Genomic DNA, 24,326 nt, shown 5'->3' on the forward strand with positions numbered 1-24,326 from the left:
TGTGTTTTACTTTTCCTTTTGCTTCATTATTTTCTCGAGCGACGGCTCGCCACTACGTTGGCATATCCTCGGAACCATATGCGTGTGACACAGGTTAGGTAAGGTGGAAAATAAAATCGTGTGATACAGCGTACGTGATCCAACCCTGTAATAAATATCAAACCCATGGGCAATATGAATGTCACCCATTACCTCGTCTGGTTAGTCCCTAATTATACAGCATTTTCCATGCAGAATTTGCAACTGGAAACAAGAGTCGCAAGGAGCTGAGAAATTAAGCAATCTACTAAGCGACAGAGCCAAGACAAAAGCCAAACTGGAAGGAAAAATGGATCAACATCTTTTAATTTAAAAAGGAAGTAGCGAAAACGCCGCTTCTAGTGGAGAAGGATTCAGTCTGCTTTGTCTGGCGCTTCTACCGTTATCAGTCTAGCCGCCTGACGTAGCCACTTCTCTGCTATGCTTACGTGGGTGCTTCTCTAACCTTCCGCTGTGGCCGCAGTAGGTCTAGAACCGCAGCGTCCTGCGCCTTACGTGGTTTTACAGGACTGGTAGCCATGCATTGTTACGCAACGTCCCAGAATAACAATACGAGTTGGTTTTGGCACTTAACTTGGTAGATGAGTAAAGAAGGGATCCAAAAGAACTGTGATTGTTCTGCAAATATATATTTCTCTGTATTTCTTCCAGAACCAATTCAAAAATGCGCTACGAGAAATCTTTGTTTTACACTTTCGCTCGTTTACTTGTTCTTGGTAGTGTTCTTCCAGTGCTTCTTTCTTGCCTCAGTCCATTTGATGTGGTTCCTTGTTAGTCAAGCAAAGGGAAGGTCTATCTCACAGGCATATACCTGTGAGATAAACCTTATTTCATTTCTCTCTTGCAGGTTTACATATTTTTATGGCGAACGGTGGGCATTATTCATATTTACACTAGTAAACGTACTCCCTCCCCCCTTCATTTGCATAGAAAAGTTACCTTGGGTTAGGTTGAAGGCGGGCAGTGGTTGAGCGAAGAGGGGGAAGGGAAATGAACGATGAGAAAGCAACAAATGTGAGGACAGGTTAGGGAGGAAAAAGAGACTACTACAGAACCCGGAAATAAGTCTGAGCTATCTTTATGTGAAGGGGTGCCTCCTCCTCTTAATGGACAGGAAGGCACTGCGAGGGAGTTGCTGGATGGAGGCTGGCAGCACTTCTCATGAATCCACCAAGGTTTGCTGTTTCACACAGATCATCGTATGAGACAGAATGTACATCTCAATGTATAACCTTGCATCATATAATCGAGGTTTTCATGGCACTGCCGGGACTGCACTAACTTGTAAAATCCAGGGCATTGCAAAATCTGGGGATGCATAACCGGCACTCCATTGTATGACACAATTTCTCTGTGAATGACATTAAAAGTTACACCCAAATTTGTTTCATGAAATCATATAAACGAAATGATAGCCATTCTAAGAAAGTACCATTTACAAACAAAAGATTCTCAAAATACACCCATAAGCAATGCCTCTGTCTAAGAAAGGAGGCAGCAAATGCATTAGCAGCTGCCAAATAACAAAGAAGACACCATGCTGCAAGATGAACCTAATAAAACTACTCACATTTGAACTGTAAAATTCTCAGCAGGGTCCGAGGAGGCAGTGTCGAATGTCCGATTTGCATCATCATAGTACCTAAAATCATAGACAATAAAACATAGTATGCAGCCATGCAGCCAAGAATATTTTATCAATTACGTACAAGCATTAAGATGTGATGCTTCAGCTCAGGAACATTATGTTCTGTAAGGAACATACCACTATTTCACTATCACTTTAAAACCTGTTGCTGGGTTATTCAACGCAAGGTGTGTTGTCCCAATATGTGTGCATCACGATAAAGAATTAAGATGCCTATGTTAACATAATTTGTTTCCTCATTTGTAATCTGACAGAATTTGTTTTGTCTTACCCCTTATGGTAACAAAGGGCATTGCAACAGTTAAAAACCCAAATGTAACACGAGAGATAACTTTAGACCCGGGGGAAAAAAGTTTTTATCTGCATATATTACGTACTACAGCAAACACCTACCATACGTCAATAATGGATTTTATTAACCCTTCATGAACGAGTGTTGCATACGTGCATTAAAAAAAATTTGCTTGTCCTTCAAGAGTTGTTTTGAGTGCAGAATTTTTTGGCTAAAGTCATCAGATGAACAGTGAATCATAGGCAGCAAGCATTCACGCTTTGGGCTATGGTTGCGAAGACTGACGCAGCTACGTCCACTAATGTCCAGACGCAGCATCTTCTACCGCTACTATACAACCCTGGAACAGCAACTAGGCATATGATCCGCGCTCCTTGCCAGTACCGTCGCGAGCCTATGCAAGAATGGATCGCCATAAGAGGAAGCGGAGTGCACTGCTGGCCGGCATGATGAAAGTCATCAACGACCTCATTTCACTGATCTCATCTACATCAACAACTGTTGGTGAGCTGCAAGACAACTTACCATAGACGTTTTACTAATGAAAGAGGCAGCTCTACGAGAACTAGATAGCACAATTGAACAATTGGTAGAGGACGAGGAATTTGTATCGGAGCTCAAAAGCGTGGACAGCTACCAAATATCTTTATGTTTGGCAAAGTCTAAAGTTATCAGAAGCATAGAAGAAATGCAAAAATCAATAAGCAATACTCAAGAGGTTGAGCCAAGCAGGGAACGCAAAACTCGTGGACAAAACAGAGAATTTCAAGCTACTATCCAGCTTCTGAAACTGGAGATCAACAAATTCGATGGAAGTGCTCAAAGCTGGTGCTCTCTTTGGGATCAGTACGAGTGTTCTATACACAAAAAGAGCGTCGGTCCAATGTTGATAAATTTAAGTATTTGAAGAGCTACCTTGTTGGCAAGGCAGAAAGCATAACTCGCCTATCATTGACAGATAGTAATCATGAAATTGCTGTAGGCTTGCTCAAAGAACATTTTGGATGCAAGGAAGTTGCCGTGAACAATCACATGGGTCAAATGCTTCAGTTAAAGCCTGTGGTTTCCACTGATGATGCGTTTTCTTTTCAACTTATTTGAAATATTCAAGAATGTTCAAGGTATCGAGGCCCTAAGTGTAAAGCAAGAATAGTACAGCACCCTTTTGAAAGTTTCTGTAGGAAGGTGTCTGCCACCGGAAATTGTGCTTCGCTATTACCAAAACAAGTCCAACAACATACATACAAGTAACAATTTTTCTGAGCTCACTGTGTTTTTGAAGAGGGAAGTGACTAGCAGACTAGAAGCTTTTCAAATTGCTCAGAGATGTGCAAGCCAGAAGGAATTCAAGGCAAACAAGACAGAATTTACTCAATGCCATGTCACCTCAGATGCTGTGTTAACAAGAGTCTTTGAACGTCATAAGGAAGTTTGCCTTTTCTGTGAGTCAAATCAACATTCCTTTACCAAGTGTGACGACGAGATTTCCCTACAAGAGAAGAAAAGCTTAAACGAAGCAGACATTGCTTTCATTGCTGTAAAAAATATCACTTGGCAAAAGAGTGCAAAAACGCAAGGTTCTAATGTTGTGGCTTATGTCAAGAAAGACATTTCACGCTTCTTTGTGAGCCTTAGTCCAAAAAGCCTCAGAGCGACTCGGAGCAGAAAGCAGTGAAAGGCATGCAAAGTCACAAGCACACTTTCCAAAATTGATTAGGCAATCTTGCTATAAACGACTAAAGTTTGGGTTCAGAGCTCATGTAATTAGTGCCAGGTACGTTGCCTTATGGACGGAGGAAGTCAATGTACATTCCTCACCAAAGACATGTTGAGAAAACTTAAATGCCAAATTTTAGGACAAGAAAACATGGCCTTGTCTTCATTTAGACAAGTTTCATTCCCTCCCAAGTTACTGCTATGTGTGGAACTTTTTTTAAGGAACCGATATGACAGAAAGCAGACCAGAGTGAAGGCCCTACAAGTACTTAATATTTGTAACAGCACACCATTACAACTCCCCGACTCAATGCTTCATGAAATGGACACCAGTCTTCAACTTGGAGATGATACCTACATGAATGACAGCAACGGCAATATAGATGTTCTTATTAGATCTGACTACTATTTGCAGGTTGCTACTGGAAAAATCAGATGACTACATAATAGATTGACTGCCACAGAAACACTGTGTTAGACTTTGAAGGGTCCTGTCGAGAGTTTTGAAAGTGTCAGAAAAACTTACATACCTCCGTGATGAACATCATTGTGCGAGCCTGCAGTCTTGATGAAGACATTTCAAAACACCTCAAAGCGTTTTGGAATGTGGAGCACATGGAAATATACTACCTGAAACGGATGCTACGTCAGAAATAGTTAACCAAGAATTTAAAAGAACTGCGAAGAAAATTGACGGGAATTATGAAGCTCGCTTTCCTAGGAAGGATAATGCTCATGAACTAGACAGCAATATAAAGACTTCCCAAGAATGAAGAGTTGTTGACAAAACAATACGAGAATATGAAGAAAATTACTTTGCAGAACAAGTAACCATTAACAAAGGTACCGGACCTGTTTGCTACTTACCACACAGGGCAGTTAACAACAAAAGAGAAACAAAAAAGACATGGATTGTATTTGACACCTCTTCGAGCAGCCCTGGCAGACTGCCTTTAAATGTTTTGCATGCAGAACCAAATTTGAACCCATTGGTCATCAAGCTTCTCTTAAAGTTCCGAACCTACAACATTACAGGTACAGCTGTCATTGAAAAGGCTGTTTTGCAAATTCATCTAGCTGAAGTTGACCACAATGCACTTCAGCATTTTTGGCATAAAAGTCCCTTGAAGAAAGGAGAAGAACTGCCAAGTCAAGTCATATGGAGGATGAATCGTGTACCATTCGGAGCAGCATCAAGCCCTTTCTTCTCAGTGCCATACTTCATCGCTTTAAAAATACAAAGGGAGAAGATCAAAAGACGACAAGACGACTAAAGTACCAATTTTATGTCGACGACCTTGTGGCAGGAGCACACAAGAAGGAGACAGCTTTGTTGGTTTGCAATGATGCAGCTAAAGTCATCAATGACGCAGGAATGCATCTGTGTAAATGAACAACAAATTCCACAAGTATACAACATCTCAGTGAAGAAAGAGAAACAGACATTAACAACAATACTTGACTAACAGTTCCCAAAACCAAGAAAATACTAGAAGTTCTGTGTTTACCAGAAGACGATATATACAAGCTTGACACCTCCAAAATTATGCAACTCGTGGCATCCTTGGCAACAACAGAAAGGAATGTATTAAAGATAGCAGCTCAGATTTATGACCTATACTACTCTCTTTCTCCGTTCATAGTGAAAGCCAAATTAATTTTACAACAGTTGTGGAAGAAAAAGCTGCATTGGGACGACCATCTTCCAGCTGAAATTTGCGACTCTTGGGCAAGATGGTGCAATAATCTTCATCTTCTGAACGTGATACGTGTCCCACGTATAATTACTACTGCAGAACCGTCGCGCAAACCAACCTTCGATGTTTTTTCAGATGCTAGCACATTGGCATATGGAGCTGCTGTTTATGCACGAACACAGGCAGAGAATTCAGAAGTACAGTAAAACCTCGTTAAACCGTACCCGCTTAAACAGTAGTTTCGGTTTAAAAGTAGTAAAGTCAATTCCCCGACTCAGCGGCCATTGAACATAATGTATTTTGTATCCGCATTAACCGTACCAGCTTATTGCGTACGCATCGGTTAAAACGTAGCGTTTCCACTTTTCGTCGCGCAAACATGGCGGTGTGTCGTCTCCATCGGGCGGCCCGGCAGAACAACAAGCCTCAGAGATCGGTACAACGGCCTCCAAGCGCCCTGTGCGTTTGCATGTGAAGCCGCATCAACATCAACATCATTTCGACGCCGCATGGACGCCACACCAGAGAGCGTTGTGGCGTCGTGCAAGCGAGGACTCGCGTCATGTCAAAGCTAGGATAAAAAAGACGCCGGGTGCTCAGCATAGAAGAAAAATTAGACATCGTCCGTGCTACCGAACGTGACACGAAGAAGTCGGCGCTGGCCTGCGACATGGATCTGCTGTTGACTACAGTGTGTGGCATTTGGAATGCGAAGTTGCTCGGCAGCGCTGCTGCGACCGCGAAGAGATGTCGGCTACGAGGTTCGACTTTTCACCATTGTTGCCGCTGTTGTTGCCGAAGTGTCAACTAGCGACAGTGATGAGGACGACACGGAAAGCGACAGCACGGGCTATTCAGGCCCGACAGTGGCAGAAGCTGCGCGTTACGTCAGCCTCGTGAATGCGATCGTCGCAAGAACAGGGGCGCGATAACGTAACTATTCCAAACGAAAAGTTTTCCGAACTCCGGCACCCGGCAATGAAAAAGGCGCCACAGGACTTATGCAGTACTACTGCACGCGTGCACGGAGAATACGTAACGCCAACGAGGAATCTGTTGTGCCGTGCGAGTGTTTGCCGAGAAGAGGGGGGCTGGCTGAGAAGCTGGCACGCAGCTTCAGTAAGTTTGAGGCCGCTGTCGTCGTGCTAGGCCGCCGCGACATCAAACGAAAATAACACTTACGTCCCGCGAAGTGAATAAATACTGCATGTTTTTTCCCCTTTCATCGCACTCTCTCTGAGTTCCGTTATCGACAGGTAAGTGGGCGATCTCATGCTATTTCGCTTAAACAGTACTACCGTTTAGTACGTACTTTTTCCGAGCTCCGGCCGACTACGGTTTAACGAGGTTTCACTGTAATAACAAGTCTGGTGATCACGAAATCAAGAGTGGCACTGCTGAAAGAGTTAATGCTTCTGCGATTAGAGCTGTTGGGAGCTCTGACGGCAGCACAAATCATGCAGACTGTGCATAGAGGCACATCAACACACTACGAAACGCACTTGTGGTCTGACTCAACAGCTGTTCTTGTGTGGATTAAGTCAGACTCTGATAAATGAAATACTTCATATCAAACAGGGTAAAGGCAATACAATACGCATGGCAAGTGTCAAACTGGCCTACATCGTCGTTGGCTACAGCCGGCTGCCGCCCTTCCTGGCTGTTGGCTGTCCAGATAGCAGATCCTGCGCCGTTTCACGCTGAAAGTGAACGGCTATGCCTCCGGTGATGTCAATTCTGCCGTCGCTGTAGCCAGCGCCGCCAAACAGTACTAAAGGAGCAAGCCGATATCAAGGCCTCGGTATTTGCGGCCACACGTGGCAAGGGTCAAACTGACCTACATCTTCATTATAGGTATGCATCTCTGCATCAGTTAGGATTTTGGCTGTGGATACTAGTGGCTGTTTATCCCCATTTTGAATCTCTAAGTGTCGTTCCTACGGCACGTGTCATGGGTATAGATGTAAGTACATACCGAGCTCGCATTGGTACCTTTGTTGCGTGCCACCCCTGTGTCGGCATGAGATTCAAACCTATGAGTATATCTTCCGAGTCGTTACGAGTTGCTTTGCCAAGATCGTCTCTCATGCTTGCCGCTATGTGCTTCACCCTACTTTTGCTTTGTGCTGGAGATGTCGAGACTAATCCTGGCCCAAGGACGGAAGATGTATTTGCGTTGATGAACACATTTAAAACTGCATATGAAGAACATTTTAGTAGCATAACCGCCAGTCCAAAGACTATAATGCAGGACGTTGTGAACGTAAAAACCAGAGTATGTGCGATTGAGCAGAACACAAGCAGCATCCCTATGCTCGAGGCTGACATAACATCAGTTAGCAGCAGTGTGACTGAAGTTAATGCAACCATGTCAACTACAAATGCGGAACTGAACGATGTAGTATATGATCTCACAAATAACACCAGGCAGAACAATCTGATTATAAAAGGATTAGCAGAGGCTGACAAGGAGGACAACGCCTCAACCATAAGCATTATTCGCAACTTCACTTCAGGTCGATTAGAAGTGACGCTAGATGAGAATGATATCGAGCAAGCTTATCACATTGGTCACCCACGACCCGATTTCACGCAGCCAATAATGGTAAAGTTCTCTCAATTTTAATTTAAGAGACAAAGTCCTCCGAAGTGGGTCTAAGCTGAAAAATTAGGAAATTAAGACATGGTTGGAGGAAGACTTCTTGCCAAAAATGCAACTAGCTAGGAAAAAGCTAAGGGATTTTGCTAAAGGTAACCGTAATGACGAGAGCTTTATGATCCGATATAACAAACTTTATCTGCATGGCCAAACTTACAAATATGATTCTGTCTCTAAACAAGTAGTTCTACTAAACGAACAGGTTGAACGCCCAACAACATGACAAGCAACACCTCCTCAACCAAAACTGTATGATAATGGGAATCTTTCTTTGCTTATTGCAAATTTTCGTAGCATACTGGCGAAAGTCGATACCATAAATGCCATGACTGACATGTGCTCTGCTGATATCATCCTAGGCACCAAAACTTGGCTGTGCGATGACATCCCGAACTGTGATTTATCGCTTCCAGGCCACTTTTCTGTTTTTCGCAAAGATAGAAGGGAAACCAGAAGAGGAGGGGTGATGGTCGCCATAAAAAGTGATTATAAACCCGTGCTCCTTTGTACAGAGACACCGTGAGAGCTACTTTGGGTGATGGCTCATTTAAAAGGCATTACTTACATTATAGGGGTCTGCTATTGTCCTCCTAGCAACCAGTCTAATTTTGTTGACAATCTTGAAGACTCATTAGACAATATTACTAGCCGGTATTCAAGGTGCATAATTATCCTGGGTGGAGAACTACACAGTCTATGCTCGTTATAATGGACCTGCATACAACAGACTTTTGGATATAACGAAGCATTTTTCAACCTTAGTTTGATCTGCCTATTTTATTAATGCAACAATGAACAAGCAGCTACAGTGGACAAAATTAGCTGCAATTTTTGTCAAAGTCAGGCATATAAAACAGACTTTTGCCATGTCGACACGGGCTGGCAACTGACTTGCGAGGATCAGCCGACGATCGCGGCTCAATATCTTGCGCGCGAAGGAGGGAGGAAAGCAGGGCAGAAGTGCGCCATCTTTCGCACGCAAGGCATGGGGGGAGACGAGGGGAAGAGGGGGGTTCTACTCCGGTGACTGCTGTTAACGGCACGGCCATGCGGGCGCCGTATCTTGAAAGCAATCAGCAATGCGAACAAAGTGCGTCCAGTGCCGGTAGCTTCGTATGTGCTGTGCTCTCGACGTTTAGTTCGCATACAAGTGAGAGACACGATGAAGGTCAATTCGTTCGGTGCTGCTGCCGCACTTATCTTAATTTGCTATTGCAATCGATGCTTCGCCTTTTGGGCGAAACTGCAACTTTTTTTGTTTGTTTTTTTACTTTGGACATGCGTCATTCACTCTGTAGTGAAGTTGTAATGAACAAAAGTTTCGGAAGCGAGGAGTCTCGAATATTAAGCACTTTGGATAAAATGGATGTTTTTGTCAGATTATCAGGGTCTGCTGTAACAAGAGTCGGTGAAGTGTTGGGTTGGCGCACATCTCTAGCAATGGAGCTTCAGCACAAAGCAAAGCTGGTGAGAGTTGCAAATCCACAGAACAAATGGCACAAACACATTCCCAAGATCCTTGTAACTGCTGTCACAAGTAAAACGACACCAGATTTGAACAAACTAACTAGCCTATTTGCCTAATTATAACACGCACAAAACTTTTGTAGGCTTAAAATAGGAAAATGTGCACGAATGTCTGATGCAGCTAAACATGCACCTGAATGAAACGCACCCAATTTAAGAATAAAAATATAGCATGTCCCCATGTTGGCAATCAGAAAAAACGAGATGTGCAGAATTTACCTTCACCTGTCACAGTGCTTTCGGCAGTGCTTTGCTAAGCCTGAGGGCGCGTTATCAAAACCCGACCCTCAATGGTGGGGAAATTCTTTTAAATGTGTACCATGCATTAGGTGCATGTTAAAGAACCCCAGGCAGCCCCAATTTTTCCAGGGTGCCCCACTACGACATGCCTCATAATTATGTCAGGGTCCTGGTATGTTAAACCCCAGAATATAATTTTTTTAATTTGCCTTCCCAAAAGGAAAACTTTTTTTAATGAGCTTTCATAATGAAAGCAGTGCATCGTCACCATTTGTGCTTCATTGGCCACAGATACCAAGCCTACAGGATGTTACGTCTCGACACCACAAAGGCATTAATTGAATGTTTGCAACGTGTGAGACCACCACCCCTCCTATCTAGATGTCAACGCAGTGTGGACACCGGCAGTCGAAGGGTCCTACGAAAGGCGCTCACCCCACCATTACCTGGAAACCTGAGCAGAAGATGAAAAGGAGGGAACCACAACAACTAACTGAGAAGCGCAGTTAATTGGATGTTTAACACGATGTTTAACACAAGTCAAATCACCACCCATCCATCAGCGTCTGTGCAGAGGTCAATGTCGCGTAGGCATCAACTCTTGACAAGTCCCACAAGAGGCCCTCACCCCACCCTTTGCCTGCCAGCCTGAGCAGAGAATGAAAAGGAGAGAACCACGACAACTAACTGAAAGGCGCAGTTAGTTCGACGTTTGCGGCGAGTCAAATCACCGCCCATCCCTCAGCGCTTATACAGACGTCAACGCAGCGTGTACACGGACTGTTGCAGGGTTCCACGAAAGGCCCTCACCCCGCCTTTACCTGGCAGCCTGAGTGAAGAAAAGAAGGGCGGACAACAACGACGAATGGCACATCGCCAGTTGCCTTCTTGCCACAGATTCCAAACTAGTCTCTTTGGAGGCGGAGTTACTGCAGGTTATTGCAAGCATGGGCATGGCATCGCAACAGAGTCAATGATAGTGATTTGCTGCTGTACAGCCTTCAGCTTCTCTAGTCGACTCACCTAGGGAGGTCAACGGTATTAAAGTGGAGACTTTTCGAGAGTGAGGAAAGAAGGTCATGTGAACTTGGACGTTTAACTTGCTCCTGCATGAAGTAGGCTTCTGTAACTGGAGCCGTGTAACTGAGCTAAATAAACCCTTTTTCCTGCATTTTCTACAACCTGACGTAGGAGTCGATGGGCTTGGTGGATTCCATGCCCTGAACACCACCCTAGCCGCAACAAGGGGCAGTATTCTTGAGCAATCATTTTTAGGGATACTGCATTACTTTTGCGAGACACTGCATCTGACTTGTTGATGTGTGTCTTTGACACCATTTCTGAGCTGATCGATTGGTCTCAGCAGAGTAACATGCATTTGAATAGAAAAAAAAAACTACTATAAGTTTGAACTTCTAAAAATGTGCAATGGCTAAATGAAATAAAATTTCTCTCTCACAGATAGTCTTACAGACAAGCTTCAGCCAAAGGCTAAAGTCTTATGTATTGCTAGCCACCATAATGATGACATACCGCAAAAAATGGACCATTTAGCTTCGCGTGATACGTTAGTCCCAAAGCACATACACAGATTCTCCAAGGTGTTCCACATCGGCAACAAATGACCAGCAATAAATGCTGTAACCTTATTTTATGGACATCTAGCCTACAAGGTACACTTCTGCAATTATCCTTTACTTTGCATTTCCAGCATGAATTAGTTCTGCTTGCTCAGCAATTCACATTTTCCAAGACAATGCTTCCAAAAATGCAAGGTAAGGCATTGATGATTTGATATAGCTACCGACTGATAACTTGGACAGCCCCAAGAAAATTTCGGGCACCTTACAGCAAGCTGAATTTGGACTCAGTCCTACTCCGCTTCCAGAACCACTGTCGATTTAGCCACCAAGCTGACAAAGTCGAGCAGAAAAGTGATATCTCAACACATCTCCGGCGCCTCCTCAAAACCTAAAGGAACAGTCTGCCTAGTCAATGTGCTCGTTACCAACTTAGCCTTAACCACAGCGCAAGCCAATGCCAGCTGCTAAGTTATGAAGGATAAAGGACTTCCAATCAGTCACGCGAGTTTTGCGCATTCAGGTCTGTCCCTAGTACCGCTTCAATGTAACTTCTCCCTCTTTAGCTGCGTCCAAAGTACCCAAGTTTGTTCTAGATACAATTCAGGGAAACTCTGAAACATTTACAGAGCACTTGTAATAGGGTCAACACCATATTCGTGTGGCAAGAATTGTGCTAAGTGTGCTTACAGACTGTGTGGGCGGTCTATGGTCTGTTGCATTTTTCTTTTAATATTTTTCACATTTTCGTTCTTCTTTCTCTATGCGAAGCAATGTTTATATTTATAGCTGGCAGCATCTGCAAGACCAAGAAGGCATTAGTATAACTGCGATATGTATTTGTGTATATACCGTCGACCAAAAAAGTTTCTAGACCATTGGATCGAAAAAATAATTGAATTTCTGAGTAGCTGGTATCAGTAGTTAGCAAAACTGTTCATCAGAATGTTGTTCGCATATACTACGAGTGGCTGGAATTGCGAATAGTAACAGGCTGGGTTGCGAGGCTGCAGATATATTTAGCTCCTAGATCCCATGGTTCGTAAACTTTTTTGGTTGACAGTAAATGCTGAACCACCTTCTATTTTCTTTTCTTCTTTTTTTTTGCAGTAGTTGCATCTGGGCTATGAGAAACATTGCAGTGGAGAGCAATTACTTATGAACACTAAGTATCAATGGCGTACCAAATGTCAGAATATAGAAGGTTTCTTAACTTTGCCCCTACACAATGAAGTCCTAACCAAGTCAATGGTTATCTCACTTGTTAAGCCATGGCTAAGCCAAAAGCAGTGCCACAGCTGAGAAAAAGGAAGCTTCTCACTTGCGCTGGAACTCCGGGATGCTCAGTACAACCTGAATGACAGAGTTCAAGTAGCAAGAGTTTCCCAAGTTGGCCAGGCCAGTGTAGCCCGGACCGAACAGCGGTGTCAGCTTGCTGCCAGCCTCCTGGATCATCGCCCACTCGCCCTGCCGTTGGTTCAGGTCCATCTCCAGCTCCAGCATCGTCTTTTCTGTCTGTGTTTCACCACAAAACAATGCTGGCCTCATCTGTCAACTTTCACATCTCGCCAGCAATTGAACCTCAAATAGGCAAGCAGGAATCAAACATGAAATTTAAGAGACAAAGCAGAATACAGTTAAACCTCGATATAATGAAGTCGGCAAAATCAGCAATTTTCTTTCTTATATCAAAATTTCATTATATTGAAATGCGACCTTTTATGTAAATAAGTACAGCCCCCAATGGATTTTTCTTACATGGCAGGGACCACAAAATTTTCAGAATTTTTGAAAAATCAGAAAAAGCACATCTGAATGAGACAAAATTCATTTTACTGAATTTAGCAGTTGGCGACAAATGATACCATTTCGTGCCCCATCGACGATACCTTCACATTTGCAGTGGGACGATACATGCTTTTGCGTCCACTTCACCCCCACGGCTGATAGTGTCGCCTGCGGTAGGACGACGCTATCGTAACAAGCACTGGCAGCGGCGAGCAAATGCTTTGTCTGCCTCTCACTTCAACGCACCTTCAAAACTCAAGATTACACAACCTCTAGCACTAAACCTGCAGGAAGACAGCACACAATGCCACGCCATCTCAGCTCACCCAGTTCTTGCACAAATGGCAGATTATGGCGAAAAAAGGGCGCACGGGCTACGTATGCACTCAGTCATGCTGATAGCCGTGTGCAGCATGTCCGCACTAGAAAAGGAGATGTGCCAACCTGGCCCTCACTCACTCCCTGCCCTAGCTTGATCGCATTACCGCGAGCTCGCTCCCCTTCCCCACCTTTCCCTCGCATACACTTATAAAGCAACCATCCTTCTCGCCTCACCTTCACACGCTTTCATTCGCACCTAAGGCATACATCATACGCGGTGTGACTGGATCTTGTGACACTGGGACTTTATACGGAACATGATGCTGCTCCGCTTCAGTGGTCGTTCTCGGCCTGTGGCGCACGATTCGGCAAGTGCGTTCGCAAGCAACTGCATATAATTCAACCATTTGGCCATCTGCATCCATGGAAGTTTCCATTTATTGTCTCAGTATTGCCTCAAAGCAGAACTGAAATCTCATTGTGTTGAAATCTTGTATAAACACACTTCGTTATACTGAGGTTCAAAATACATAGTGTCCTATGGACAAGAAGTTACAAAGTGTTAAATACTTGTTGAGAATACTAGTTGAGAATATTGTTATATTGTGGTTTAAGTGTACCTTTTATGCATAATTACTTGAAACCGCAATGTGGTGAATTAGTGCAAATACCTGCTAAAAAAAGTCGCAGTTTGGCCCTAAAGGCAAAGCATCGATTGCAATACAGTAAAACCTTGTTAAACCGTACCCGCTTAAACAGTACTTTCGTTTTAAAAGTAGTAAAGTCAAATCCCCGACTCAGCAGCCATTGAACATAACGTGTTTTGCATCCACATAAACTGCACCAGCTTATTGCATATGCATCGGTTAAAACGTAGCGTTTCCCTTTTCGTCACACAAACACGGCGGTGCGTCGTCTCCATCGAGCGGCCCGGCAGAACAACAAGCCTCAGAGATCGAAACGGCCTCCAAACACCCTGCGCATTTGCGTATGAAGTCACATCAACATCAACATCATTTCGGCGCCGTGCCAGAGAGATACCAGAGACATGCCAGAGAGTGTTGTGGCGTCGTGCAAGCGAGCACTCGCGTCATGCCGACACTCGGATAAAAAAAAGACGCCGAGTGCTCAGCATAGAAGAAAAATTAGACATCGTCTGTGCTATCGAACGTGACACGGAGAAGTCGGCGCTGGCACGCAACAGGAATCTGCTGTTGACTACGATGTGCGGCCTTTCGAATGAGATGAAGTTGCTTGACAGCGCTGCTGCGACTGCGAAGAGATGTCGGCTACATGGTTCGACTTTTCGCTATCGTTGCCTCTGTTGTTGCCGAAGTGTCGACTAGCGACAGTGATGAGGACGGCACGGAAAGCGACAGCACGAGTGATTTAGGCCCGACAGTGGCAGAAGCTGCGCGTTACGCCAGCCTCATGAATGCAATCGTCGCGACGAGAACAGCACCCGGCAATGAAAAAGGCGCCCCGGGACTTCTGCAGCACTAGTGCGCGCGTGCATGGAGAATACGTAATGCCAACGAGAAATCTGCCATGCCAGTGTTTGCCGAGAAGAGGGGGCTGGCTGGAAAGCTGGCATGCAGCTTCAGTAAGTTTGAGGCCGCTGTCGTCGTGCTAGGCCGCCACAGCATCAAACAAAAATAACACTTTCGTCGCGTGAAGTGAATAAACACTGCTTGATTTTCCCCTTTCATCGCACTCTCTCTGAGTTCCGTTTTCAACAGGTAAGTGGGCAATCTCATGCTAATTCGGTTAAACAGTACGACTGTTTAGTACGTACTTTTTCCAAGTTCCGACCAACTAAAGTTTAACAAGGTTTCACTGTAGCAAATTAATGGACAGGTATACGAAGTAAGGATAGTACCTTTATCGGCCATGCTATAAACATAGAAACATTCACTTACTAACTGAATTAACAAGCATGGTGTCAGCGCGCACAGGCAAACATGAACACATTGCACTCTATGACTGCAGACACTTGCTGTCAAAACAGTGGTGCGAGCAAGTGTGGCAGCCACAATGGGCAAAGTGACCTTCGTGCTGTCTATCGCTTCAATGCAAACAGCGGTAGAGAACACAGCACGCACAAAGGTATAAGCCATCTGCAGGTCATTTTCAAGATAAAATGCGTGACCATGCGCCGCCGCACAAAGTACACAGTTGCTGGCAGAGTAGAAGCTGCTCCCCTCCTCCCTCCCGTACTGCCTCCCCACTTTCCTCCCTTTCAAGCGCAAGATTAAGCTGCAATCGTCAGTTCTCCTTGAACCCGGTCGCAAGATACACAGTTGCTGCTGGAGCCCAACGGCGCCCCCTCCCTTGCACAACGCTGCAGGTGGGGCACGCACCCACTATTCACATTACGTAGGTTCGTGCCCCACCTGTGGCCAGTTGTTTCATTGCAATAGCAAATACATGGATACTCCAGGCGCATTTCTGCCTTGGGCATCGCCGTGAGGTTCCACCTAAGTCAAAGGGCGATAAAATCGTCACTGCGCACCGTATGCTGTATGTGCGAGTGAAAGTGTGCAAGGGTGAGCCAGCGAATGCATACTGGAACTAAGATAGGGAACTAAGATCGGGAAATTGAAATAGTTTGTTACATCATGAATTTCGTTAAATCTAGGTTTCTTATATCGAGGTTTGATTGTATTCGTGCAAATATGAAAGTACAAGGAGGCTTCACACATTTTTATTGCATTTAATGCCACGCATGCAACTAAATTGGCCACATCTCTTCAGAGCTGTGTAGTCATCCATGGTCACCACGACAGCAACCTTGAAGTACATCCGAAACATTCGCGGCGAGTACTGGTTTTGTTGTTTTAATGCAAGGTGTACAATGTCCCAAAGTGCCTGGACACCACCGAGGGTAAAATGTGATCCTACTGAAGCTTGCACATTGGCATCAAATCTAACGGCTACATTGGTACAGACTATTACTAGCTGCCAGCTAGCATGATGATGTGAAAAAAATTAGGATGTGGATGCAGTAGTGAAAAGCACACCTACTCAAATGAACACACACCTCACGCCATTTAATGCAACGTGAAGGAAGTTGAAAGGCCCTCAGGCATGAGAAAATAAGAATTGCAGCTTCCCCGCCACTTTCGTGCAAAATACAAGTGAAGATGGCAGATTTTAGCAAATTAAGGCGTTTTAGTCTAGCAGGAATATTTGTTTATTCTCTTTTTGGTCCATTTAATTACTCTACATTCAGTTAATTTTCACTTTTTTTGTTTCCATTAAATATGAATTAAAGAGATTCTGTAGTACCAGCCATGACGGCCCAAAAATTCCAGTTCACATGAAAAAAAGTGTGTGATAAGAAGGAACCATAAGGGGGCAACTAACCTTTCTCATCTTGGCAATCTCTATGCCAAAGTGCTCAAGGTGCTTGGTGAGGTTGGTATCGATGACCATATCATCCTCATCGTAAGAGTGCACATCTGAAAACAGGAAGCAACACTACAGATCATAACCTGCACAACACTGGTATAACCTAACTTAACCCAGCCGACATGGAAAACCCTTTCTTTAAATAGAGATGTCTTGGCAGAACTTCTTGTTTTTCCAGTTTGCAGAGTTATTTGCACCACTTAAATAGTGTTTCCGACTCTCTTTTTTCTTTCCTCATATTTGGCAATACAGTCAAACCTCGATATAACGAACACGCATATAACGAATTATTGAATATATCGAACTCTTCCGAAATATTTTTGTCAAACACATGTATTTTTAACTTCCTACAGCGAACGCGGTTTGGCATAAAACGGATATAACGAACTTCGCGACGCCAAGCCCTACCTCACTTTAATAGCAGGCGGCAGGCTTCGTTGCACTACAAGTCTGTTGTGCGGCGCACCAAACGTTCAGGACTACCTCGCAGGCGCTGACAGCACCAGAGATGCCACGTCGTCATCGAGAGTTGACAGCCAAAGAAATCCTCCGCATCTCACAACCGCTGACAGCGCCGCTTCAGCAGCGGCGGCAGCGGCGTGATGGAATGTTGCTTTTGCGTTTTAGTGTTGAGGCCTGGAACGATGAGGCCTGGAACGATTTTTCGCGTTGTGTTGCTGACATGCCCGCAACAATGACTGTAGAAGACTTCGTAGGTGGCGACGACATCTAAGCGACCACGGCTGTACTGACGGACGCCGAAATCGCTGTGGAAGTCTCTGAACATCCCGCAGACGAAGCTCAGGCTGACCCTGTAGACGATGAGAACATTCCGACTTCACAAGAAGCACTTGCTGCGTTGGATTTACTGCGCCCTCACTGCAGTGCTATTGAGGGCAGTGGGTTTGCCCTTGCTGATTGTTTGCAAACTGTGGAACAGGGCGTGATACGGAATGCGATCAACACCAAGAAGCAGGCCGCGATAACGCAGTTCTTTGTGCGTAAATAAATGAACGTGACCCAAGTAAGCATCGTTAGAGTTTCTGTGCCTTCTCTGATTGAATTTTGCTCCTCATGCATGTATTTTTTACTAAATTTTATATTACGAATTATGGATATAGCGAACTAATTTCCGACTTTTTAACTGTTCGTTATAACGAGGTTTCACTGTATTACGCTTCACACATCATTTTTTATTAGTGAACAAATTTCGCATGCTTAGAGAAGCAGTGAAACTCAGAATTTCATGAGTGAGAAACTCCAGAGTCTGTCCACAAAGAATAATTGAAGGAATGGATTGAAGGGAAAGAATGAAAGGAAGCCATGTGCCTCTTGAACAGAGTTACAAGCTATAATAGACTGCATGAGTCCGTCCTGCAAACTTTCGCATATTCTTATGCAGCCTCAATGTATCAATGTGTGACAAGTGATACAACAGAACCTTGTTCATACGTTTTGTAAAAAAACGCGAGACAAAACATACTAACCAGGAAAACAAACGATCCGAAGTAACTAAAAAATATGACATCTACGTAATGTGAAGCGTTGCGCGGATCACTGTGGCATGAGACGCTGACACGCATCGGCGGCCCGAGATGCATTTGTTGCTAAAGCGAAATGTGATGCCCGCGTCGCACCACTTGCAGCAGGGAACGGCAGCACATTTGGATTATCGCCTACTAAATACGTGCAGTGTGCTACCAATGGCGCTAAGGACCACACATTATAAAACAGATAGGTGAAAATGCTTATCGCAATAGGTTTGGTGGCAATAGCTGTGAATGCGGCATGCAACGACCCGAGCGGAGATTTGCTGGTACCGGAATAAGAAGGTGTGTGCGGCATCATTTTGATGCGAGACGAGCAGCTATGTACCGATTTCGATTGCGCGCATCGTGCACCTTTTCTTGTTCACAGAGCACCTAGCAGCCGTAAAACGTATATGATTGCAGTCTGCAGCAGGGAACGGCGGCACGTTTCGGTTATCGCCTATGAAAAGCGTGCGCTACGCTTCCGACGGCACCACATGCTGTGAAACAGATAGGTAAAGGTGCTTATCACAATAGAATTGACAATGATAGCAGTGAATGCCGTGTGCAACGACCCCAGAGAAGATTTGCTGGTACCGAAATGAGAAACTGAGTAAACAACGGCATTTTCACATGAGACAGGCAGGCGAGTATTACAGTGAAGCTGCCACGACAGGCAGCTATATACTGTTCTTGATTGCGCGTGCCTTGCATGCAGGCACCACATGCTGTGAAACAGATAGGTGAAGGTGCTTATCACAATAGAATTGACAATGATAGCAGTGAATGCCGTGTGCAACGACCCCAGAGAAGATTTGCTGGTACCGAAATGAGAAACTGAGTAAACAACGGCATTTTCACATGAGATGGGCAGGCGAGTATTACAGTGAAGCTGCCACGGCAGGCAGCTATATACTACTGTTCTTGGATGCGCGTGCCTTGCACATTTTCTTGTTTACACAAGATCTAGCGGCCAGAAAAAGTATCATACGATCGTAGTTTGACGCCGTACTGAATGTTGGTGACAAAATATTGTGTATTCCGGGGACATACGAACTGGTAAAAAATGAGCGTAACTCTATTGGGTAATTTTCTGTGCTCTTGATTGCGAACATTAGCACTGGGAAAACATATGCAACAAGAATGTATCAACGAGGTTCTACTGTGTTGTATTTTTGGGTGTGTAACCGGCACCAAAAACTCAAAACAATTAATAATAAAGTAGGGGTGAGGGTTATATGTGAATTTCGCCTTGAGGTGTGGCTTAATGGCAGTCTAGGGTGTGCTGCCATGAAACCACACCAAAAGCCAAGGTTCTCCACCATTCAAAGTTTCATTATTTCTTACAGAACCCCACCCTCTTCCTACCCCCTGCGTGTTGAAGCTTCATCCTCCCCTCCTTCATGGTCACACATCCTCTTCCTCTTGATGGTTTGCCTGTTTTGTGTTTAGTAGTTGGTGAATAGTGCACGCAGTGCCAGCCTACTAGAACTGAAATCATGATGAACTGAGCTCAACATCCATCCTAGCACAGCAGCAGCTGAAAGAAAAGCTGTATTCACACGATGAAGCAAATCGCGATTTGAGTTCATGGATCATGTATCATGTGATCATATGTCACTCGTGCTCACAATGCTCCTTCGGTCCATGTAAAGAGCTTCACGATATGGCGGAAAGACAAATCATAGTTGGAAGAATCTTCTGCTTTGTTGCCACTGCCACGTGAGGGCTGCTCCGTCCACGCTGTCACGCTCTGTCGTGTGAATGCTAGCTGCGAAGAGCTTCGATTCATGTGACATATCTGATTCGTCCACAATCACGTCCATCCTGTGAACCAAGCTGTATCAGCATCGCCGATGAGAGGGGAAAGTGGTGCTGGTCGAAGAAAAGACGTAGTCAGGTCGTGCATCCATGAATATATACTGTTTTTGCAAATAATTGAGCGTCAATGTATGCAGTTAGTTAAAGCTCGAGATAATAAAATTCAATATAAATAAATTATCGGTATAACAAAGTATATAACTTTTCATAACGCCTTGTCCATGTCCTCCTGTCCATGTATTGTTGCTGCACACACTTCCGCTTACGTGGAACCAAGTACGCCAGTGTTTCTGCCAGTTTTCTGCTGTCACTGCCAATGCAAGGACTGCAAAGGCTCGAGTCCATAATTGAAAGCTCTGGAGCACACGGCACATCATCATCATCCAAGCTAGAGTTGCTGTTTTACGGTGGGAGAACTTGCTAAATTATTTCAGCATCATTCAGTTTGGCACAAGACAACACCGCACCATCGACGTCTGCAAAGTCTTCGAATATAACGGCGGCAAAAATTGGCACACCACAGCCTAGCAGATTATCAATGATGTCCGCATTTGAACACGTTGTGGTAGGAGGCAGGTTCAGGCTCATCAGTTGTGGAGCCATTTGGACTGCAACTCAAGACTCCTTCAGAGTAGGGCTGCGAGGGCACCGATGGTGCCATTTGATGCCGCCTGTAGGTAAGTTAACGAGAAAGACTTCTTGGAGCCAGCACAGCGCTGTCTGGAATGCAAACTCAACAAACAGAATGGCGAGAGCAGGACATGCGTGGGGTTGCAGGAATAGGATATGATGATCGTGATGTTGATGTGACCTATAAGTCAGGCAGAGCCTCCAAGATCAGTATTTGCAGTTAAATCTCTCAAGCATAATGCTGCAACCAAAGCAATGCCTCCGGGATTACCGTCTAGCATGTAATCTCTGAAGCCATGCTTGATTTCTTGTCGAAGTTGTCAGAGGAGATAATGGCAGCGAAGTCAGCGTACACTACAGCCACGGGCGGAGTGCGTATAATGAAATTTAGAGCTGGCGGCTGTCCAAAATGTTGGTCATCTTTACAGATTATGTCTACGAGACCATTGGTGGTGCTGCAAAGCTGTCCAAATTACTGAGCATGTACAGATTATTGGTCAGCTATTGGTCCCGCACAAGCGAAAAGAAAGAGCGGGAGGGGACCAAGCTCACAGTAGCGAGATCAAGCGCACGCGAGGGGCGAGGAGGGAAGGATGTGACTATGCATAGCTATAACTGTGGCTGAGTGCATACGCAGTCACACACCCAAAATTTTGCTCGCGCCGCAAAGGAATGCCGAGACAATAAATGTAAACTTCTGCACACGCAAACGGTAAATGATTGAATCACAAGCATCTGCTTACAAATGCGGCTCTCAAATCATGCTCAGCGCGACAAGAGCAACCACTCAAGTGAAGCTGCATCATGTTCCGTATAAAGTCCAAGTGCGATAAGATCCTATCATGACCCGCGCTCGTTGTGCTTTAGGTGTGCGAGTGAAAGAGTGCGAGGGTGAGACAAGAAAGATGGTGGCTTCACGAATGACGCCTTCCTGCACAAGCGAAAAAAAAAGAGCGGGAGGGGACCAAGCTCGCGGTAGCGAGATCAAGCGAGCGTGAGGGACGGGGAGGATGTGACTACACATGGCTATAACTGTGGCTGAGCTCATACGCAGTCACACACCCTGCTCTAGAGGTAATCTGCCACATGTGCAAAGAGTGTACATGCCGAGATGGCGTGGCATCATGTAAGCTGTCTTCCCACATGTTTAGTATGGGAGGTTATGTAATCTCTAGTTTCGGTGACTCGTTGGAGCAAGAGACAGACGAGGCATTTGCTCCCCGCAGCTGGCACTTTTCATGATAGCGTCGTGGCAGTACAGGCAATGCTATCAGCCGTGGAGGCTGGCTTAATTCATACCGCTGATATGAAGATATATCATCGACGTGGCTGAAACCGTTTCATTCGTCACCAACTCCCAAATTTATCAAAGTGAATTGCTTTCAGATTCAAATTTGGCCTTCTTAATTTCCCGATAGTTTCGAAAATTTTATGACCCCTTTACGTGTACGAAAAATCGATCGGCCTCTGTAATTATTTGCATAAAAGGTCGAATACGAAATTTCAACATGATGAAAAAAAATTCCGCAAGCTAATTGCACATTCTTTTTTTCTTTCCGAGCTGTTCTAACCGGGGGTGCTGGTTATATGTGGTGGCGAGTTATGCACTGAAATATATGGTAAATGGTAGTCAAACAAAGCGTAATTTCTCACATTTAATTTGTATAGCTGTACATGCCCCAAAGAACATATTACATAAATGTATGGGGCAAAAGGAGAGAAGAAAAGGAGAATCAGGCAGTAGCAGATATGCATACGAAACTGCAAAATCAACGTTTATGTCGATGCTGTACTATGTAAGAATGGATGTGAGCAATAGATTATGACATCTAACTTCATTATTTAGGCGATATGCTTTTAGATTATAACAATATAACCAACAAAATAAGACATCACAACTGGACTGCTTCCATATGATTGCAGACGACTACTACAGAAACACAGGTAGCAGACAGCAAGACTCGAGGCCTAATGTACTCAAAGAATGGGAAAATGAAAGAGGAAAACATGACATGAGGCACGAGACATTTAGCACTTAAAAATATCAATCACATCAGCCACCACTTCTTGCATGAAACATTCAGGAACACAAGATGTTTTTGTTAATTGTGCCATGTTGCTTTGCGCATGCAGTCACCAAAAATCTCTCATTATTATGTTAATTTTCCCCTGTGCTTAGAGTCACAAAATAAATCCCTTAAAAAACAGCCTACTTTATTACTAACAAAAGTAGCGTGCACCCACGAATTTCTTTCATGACATCAGCTTTTATCAACTGAGCCATTCGGTGCATGCTAAGAGTGGCAGCCAAAAAAAAAATAATAATGACAGGCTTTGACATCAGTACTCACCAGCACCCTCTGGTGTGATAGTTCCAAGCTTTACTGCAAGTGGGTAGCCAGTATTTTTAAAGTGCTCAAGCGCATGGTTGTTGCCTCCAGTGCCCTCAAAATGCTTTCGGCCACAAAGAATGGCACCGTCTGTTAGGTTCAGCCACAAGTTCTCTGTGAGGTCACACTTTTCGCACTTCCAGCCCGTTGGTGCCACTTTCACGCCATTGTCCAACTGCACCAATGTGTCACTGTGTCTGTAGGAATAAACCAAACAAAAAAAGAAAGCACAGCTCGTTGATAATGTTAATCTCCATTAAGATTAAAACACTGTCCATAAGGATAAAGCTACAGTTGAGGGTCAGCTTGAATTTCTTTATTTAAAAGCAGGAAGAATGGGAAATGCTTTTTGAGACAAGTGATGAACCGTTCTGATTAAAATTTGCTGCACGGAGGGAATTTAATTCTAGCAGGTTTATAGACTTATTTGGATGTCTAATTAGTTAACAAAAATTGGCAAAAATCAGTAAACATTGAAAATTGTTTTGAAGCTATACATTTCGACAGCATTATTTGTCTGGTTGGAAAAATTGATTAGTGATTCCCAGCATATAGGCGAATTTATTAGCCCGTTTCGGAGTCCATTTGGCACCTTCTTCAGGAGGTCACAGTGTGCAGCTTTTAAAAGGTCCTTCGTAAAGAAAATAATCACCGCCAAAGCACTCTGTACAGATTGTTTAACCAGCGAAGCTGAAACGTGCGGCCTCGGTGTTTATCACTGGGTTAATCCCAAAAGTTCATTAAATGACAGCTTCGTAGGCTGCCACGTCCTCATTATACAGTTGCTGCTTGCGCTTGGCTGCACGGGCCTGTTCTTGTGCCTGGGCTGCAGCATCGGCAAGGCGTAGACGAGCTCGTTCCTGGTTATGCTCACGGCACTGCTGATCGAAAGCTGCCTGCTCCTAAGGAGTACGTATGGCGCGTGGCCTACCCATTTCAGAACCGGAGAGAAACTGCTGCACGCGTGCTCGGCTGCGACGGAGAGCGTTGACGTCACTACTGGCGCAGCTAATCCAACACCACCTAGATAGCACAAGG

The 24,326-nt window shown here is 44.5% G+C and overlaps 1 protein-coding gene across 1 annotated transcript in view; it reads right to left on the reverse strand.

The window, feature by feature from the left end:
* Positions 1-24,326, reverse strand: part of Usp5 (ubiquitin specific protease 5) — a 64,900-nt gene that overhangs the window by 36,951 nt on the left and 3,623 nt on the right. The window contains exons 6-9 of the mRNA XM_070534521.1: positions 23,250-23,485; positions 16,874-16,968; positions 12,720-12,913; positions 1,610-1,681 (exon numbers count right to left, since the gene is read on the reverse strand). Coding sequence (XP_070390622.1) covers positions 1,610-1,681; positions 12,720-12,913; positions 16,874-16,968; positions 23,250-23,485 — 597 coding nt within the window. The remainder of the gene's footprint in view (positions 1-1,609; positions 1,682-12,719; positions 12,914-16,873; positions 16,969-23,249; positions 23,486-24,326) is intronic.

Source organism: Dermacentor albipictus, chromosome 2 (assembly GCF_038994185.2).
Source record: "Dermacentor albipictus isolate Rhodes 1998 colony chromosome 2, USDA_Dalb.pri_finalv2, whole genome shotgun sequence".
NCBI classification, from domain to species: Eukaryota; Metazoa; Arthropoda; class Arachnida; order Ixodida; family Ixodidae; genus Dermacentor; species Dermacentor albipictus.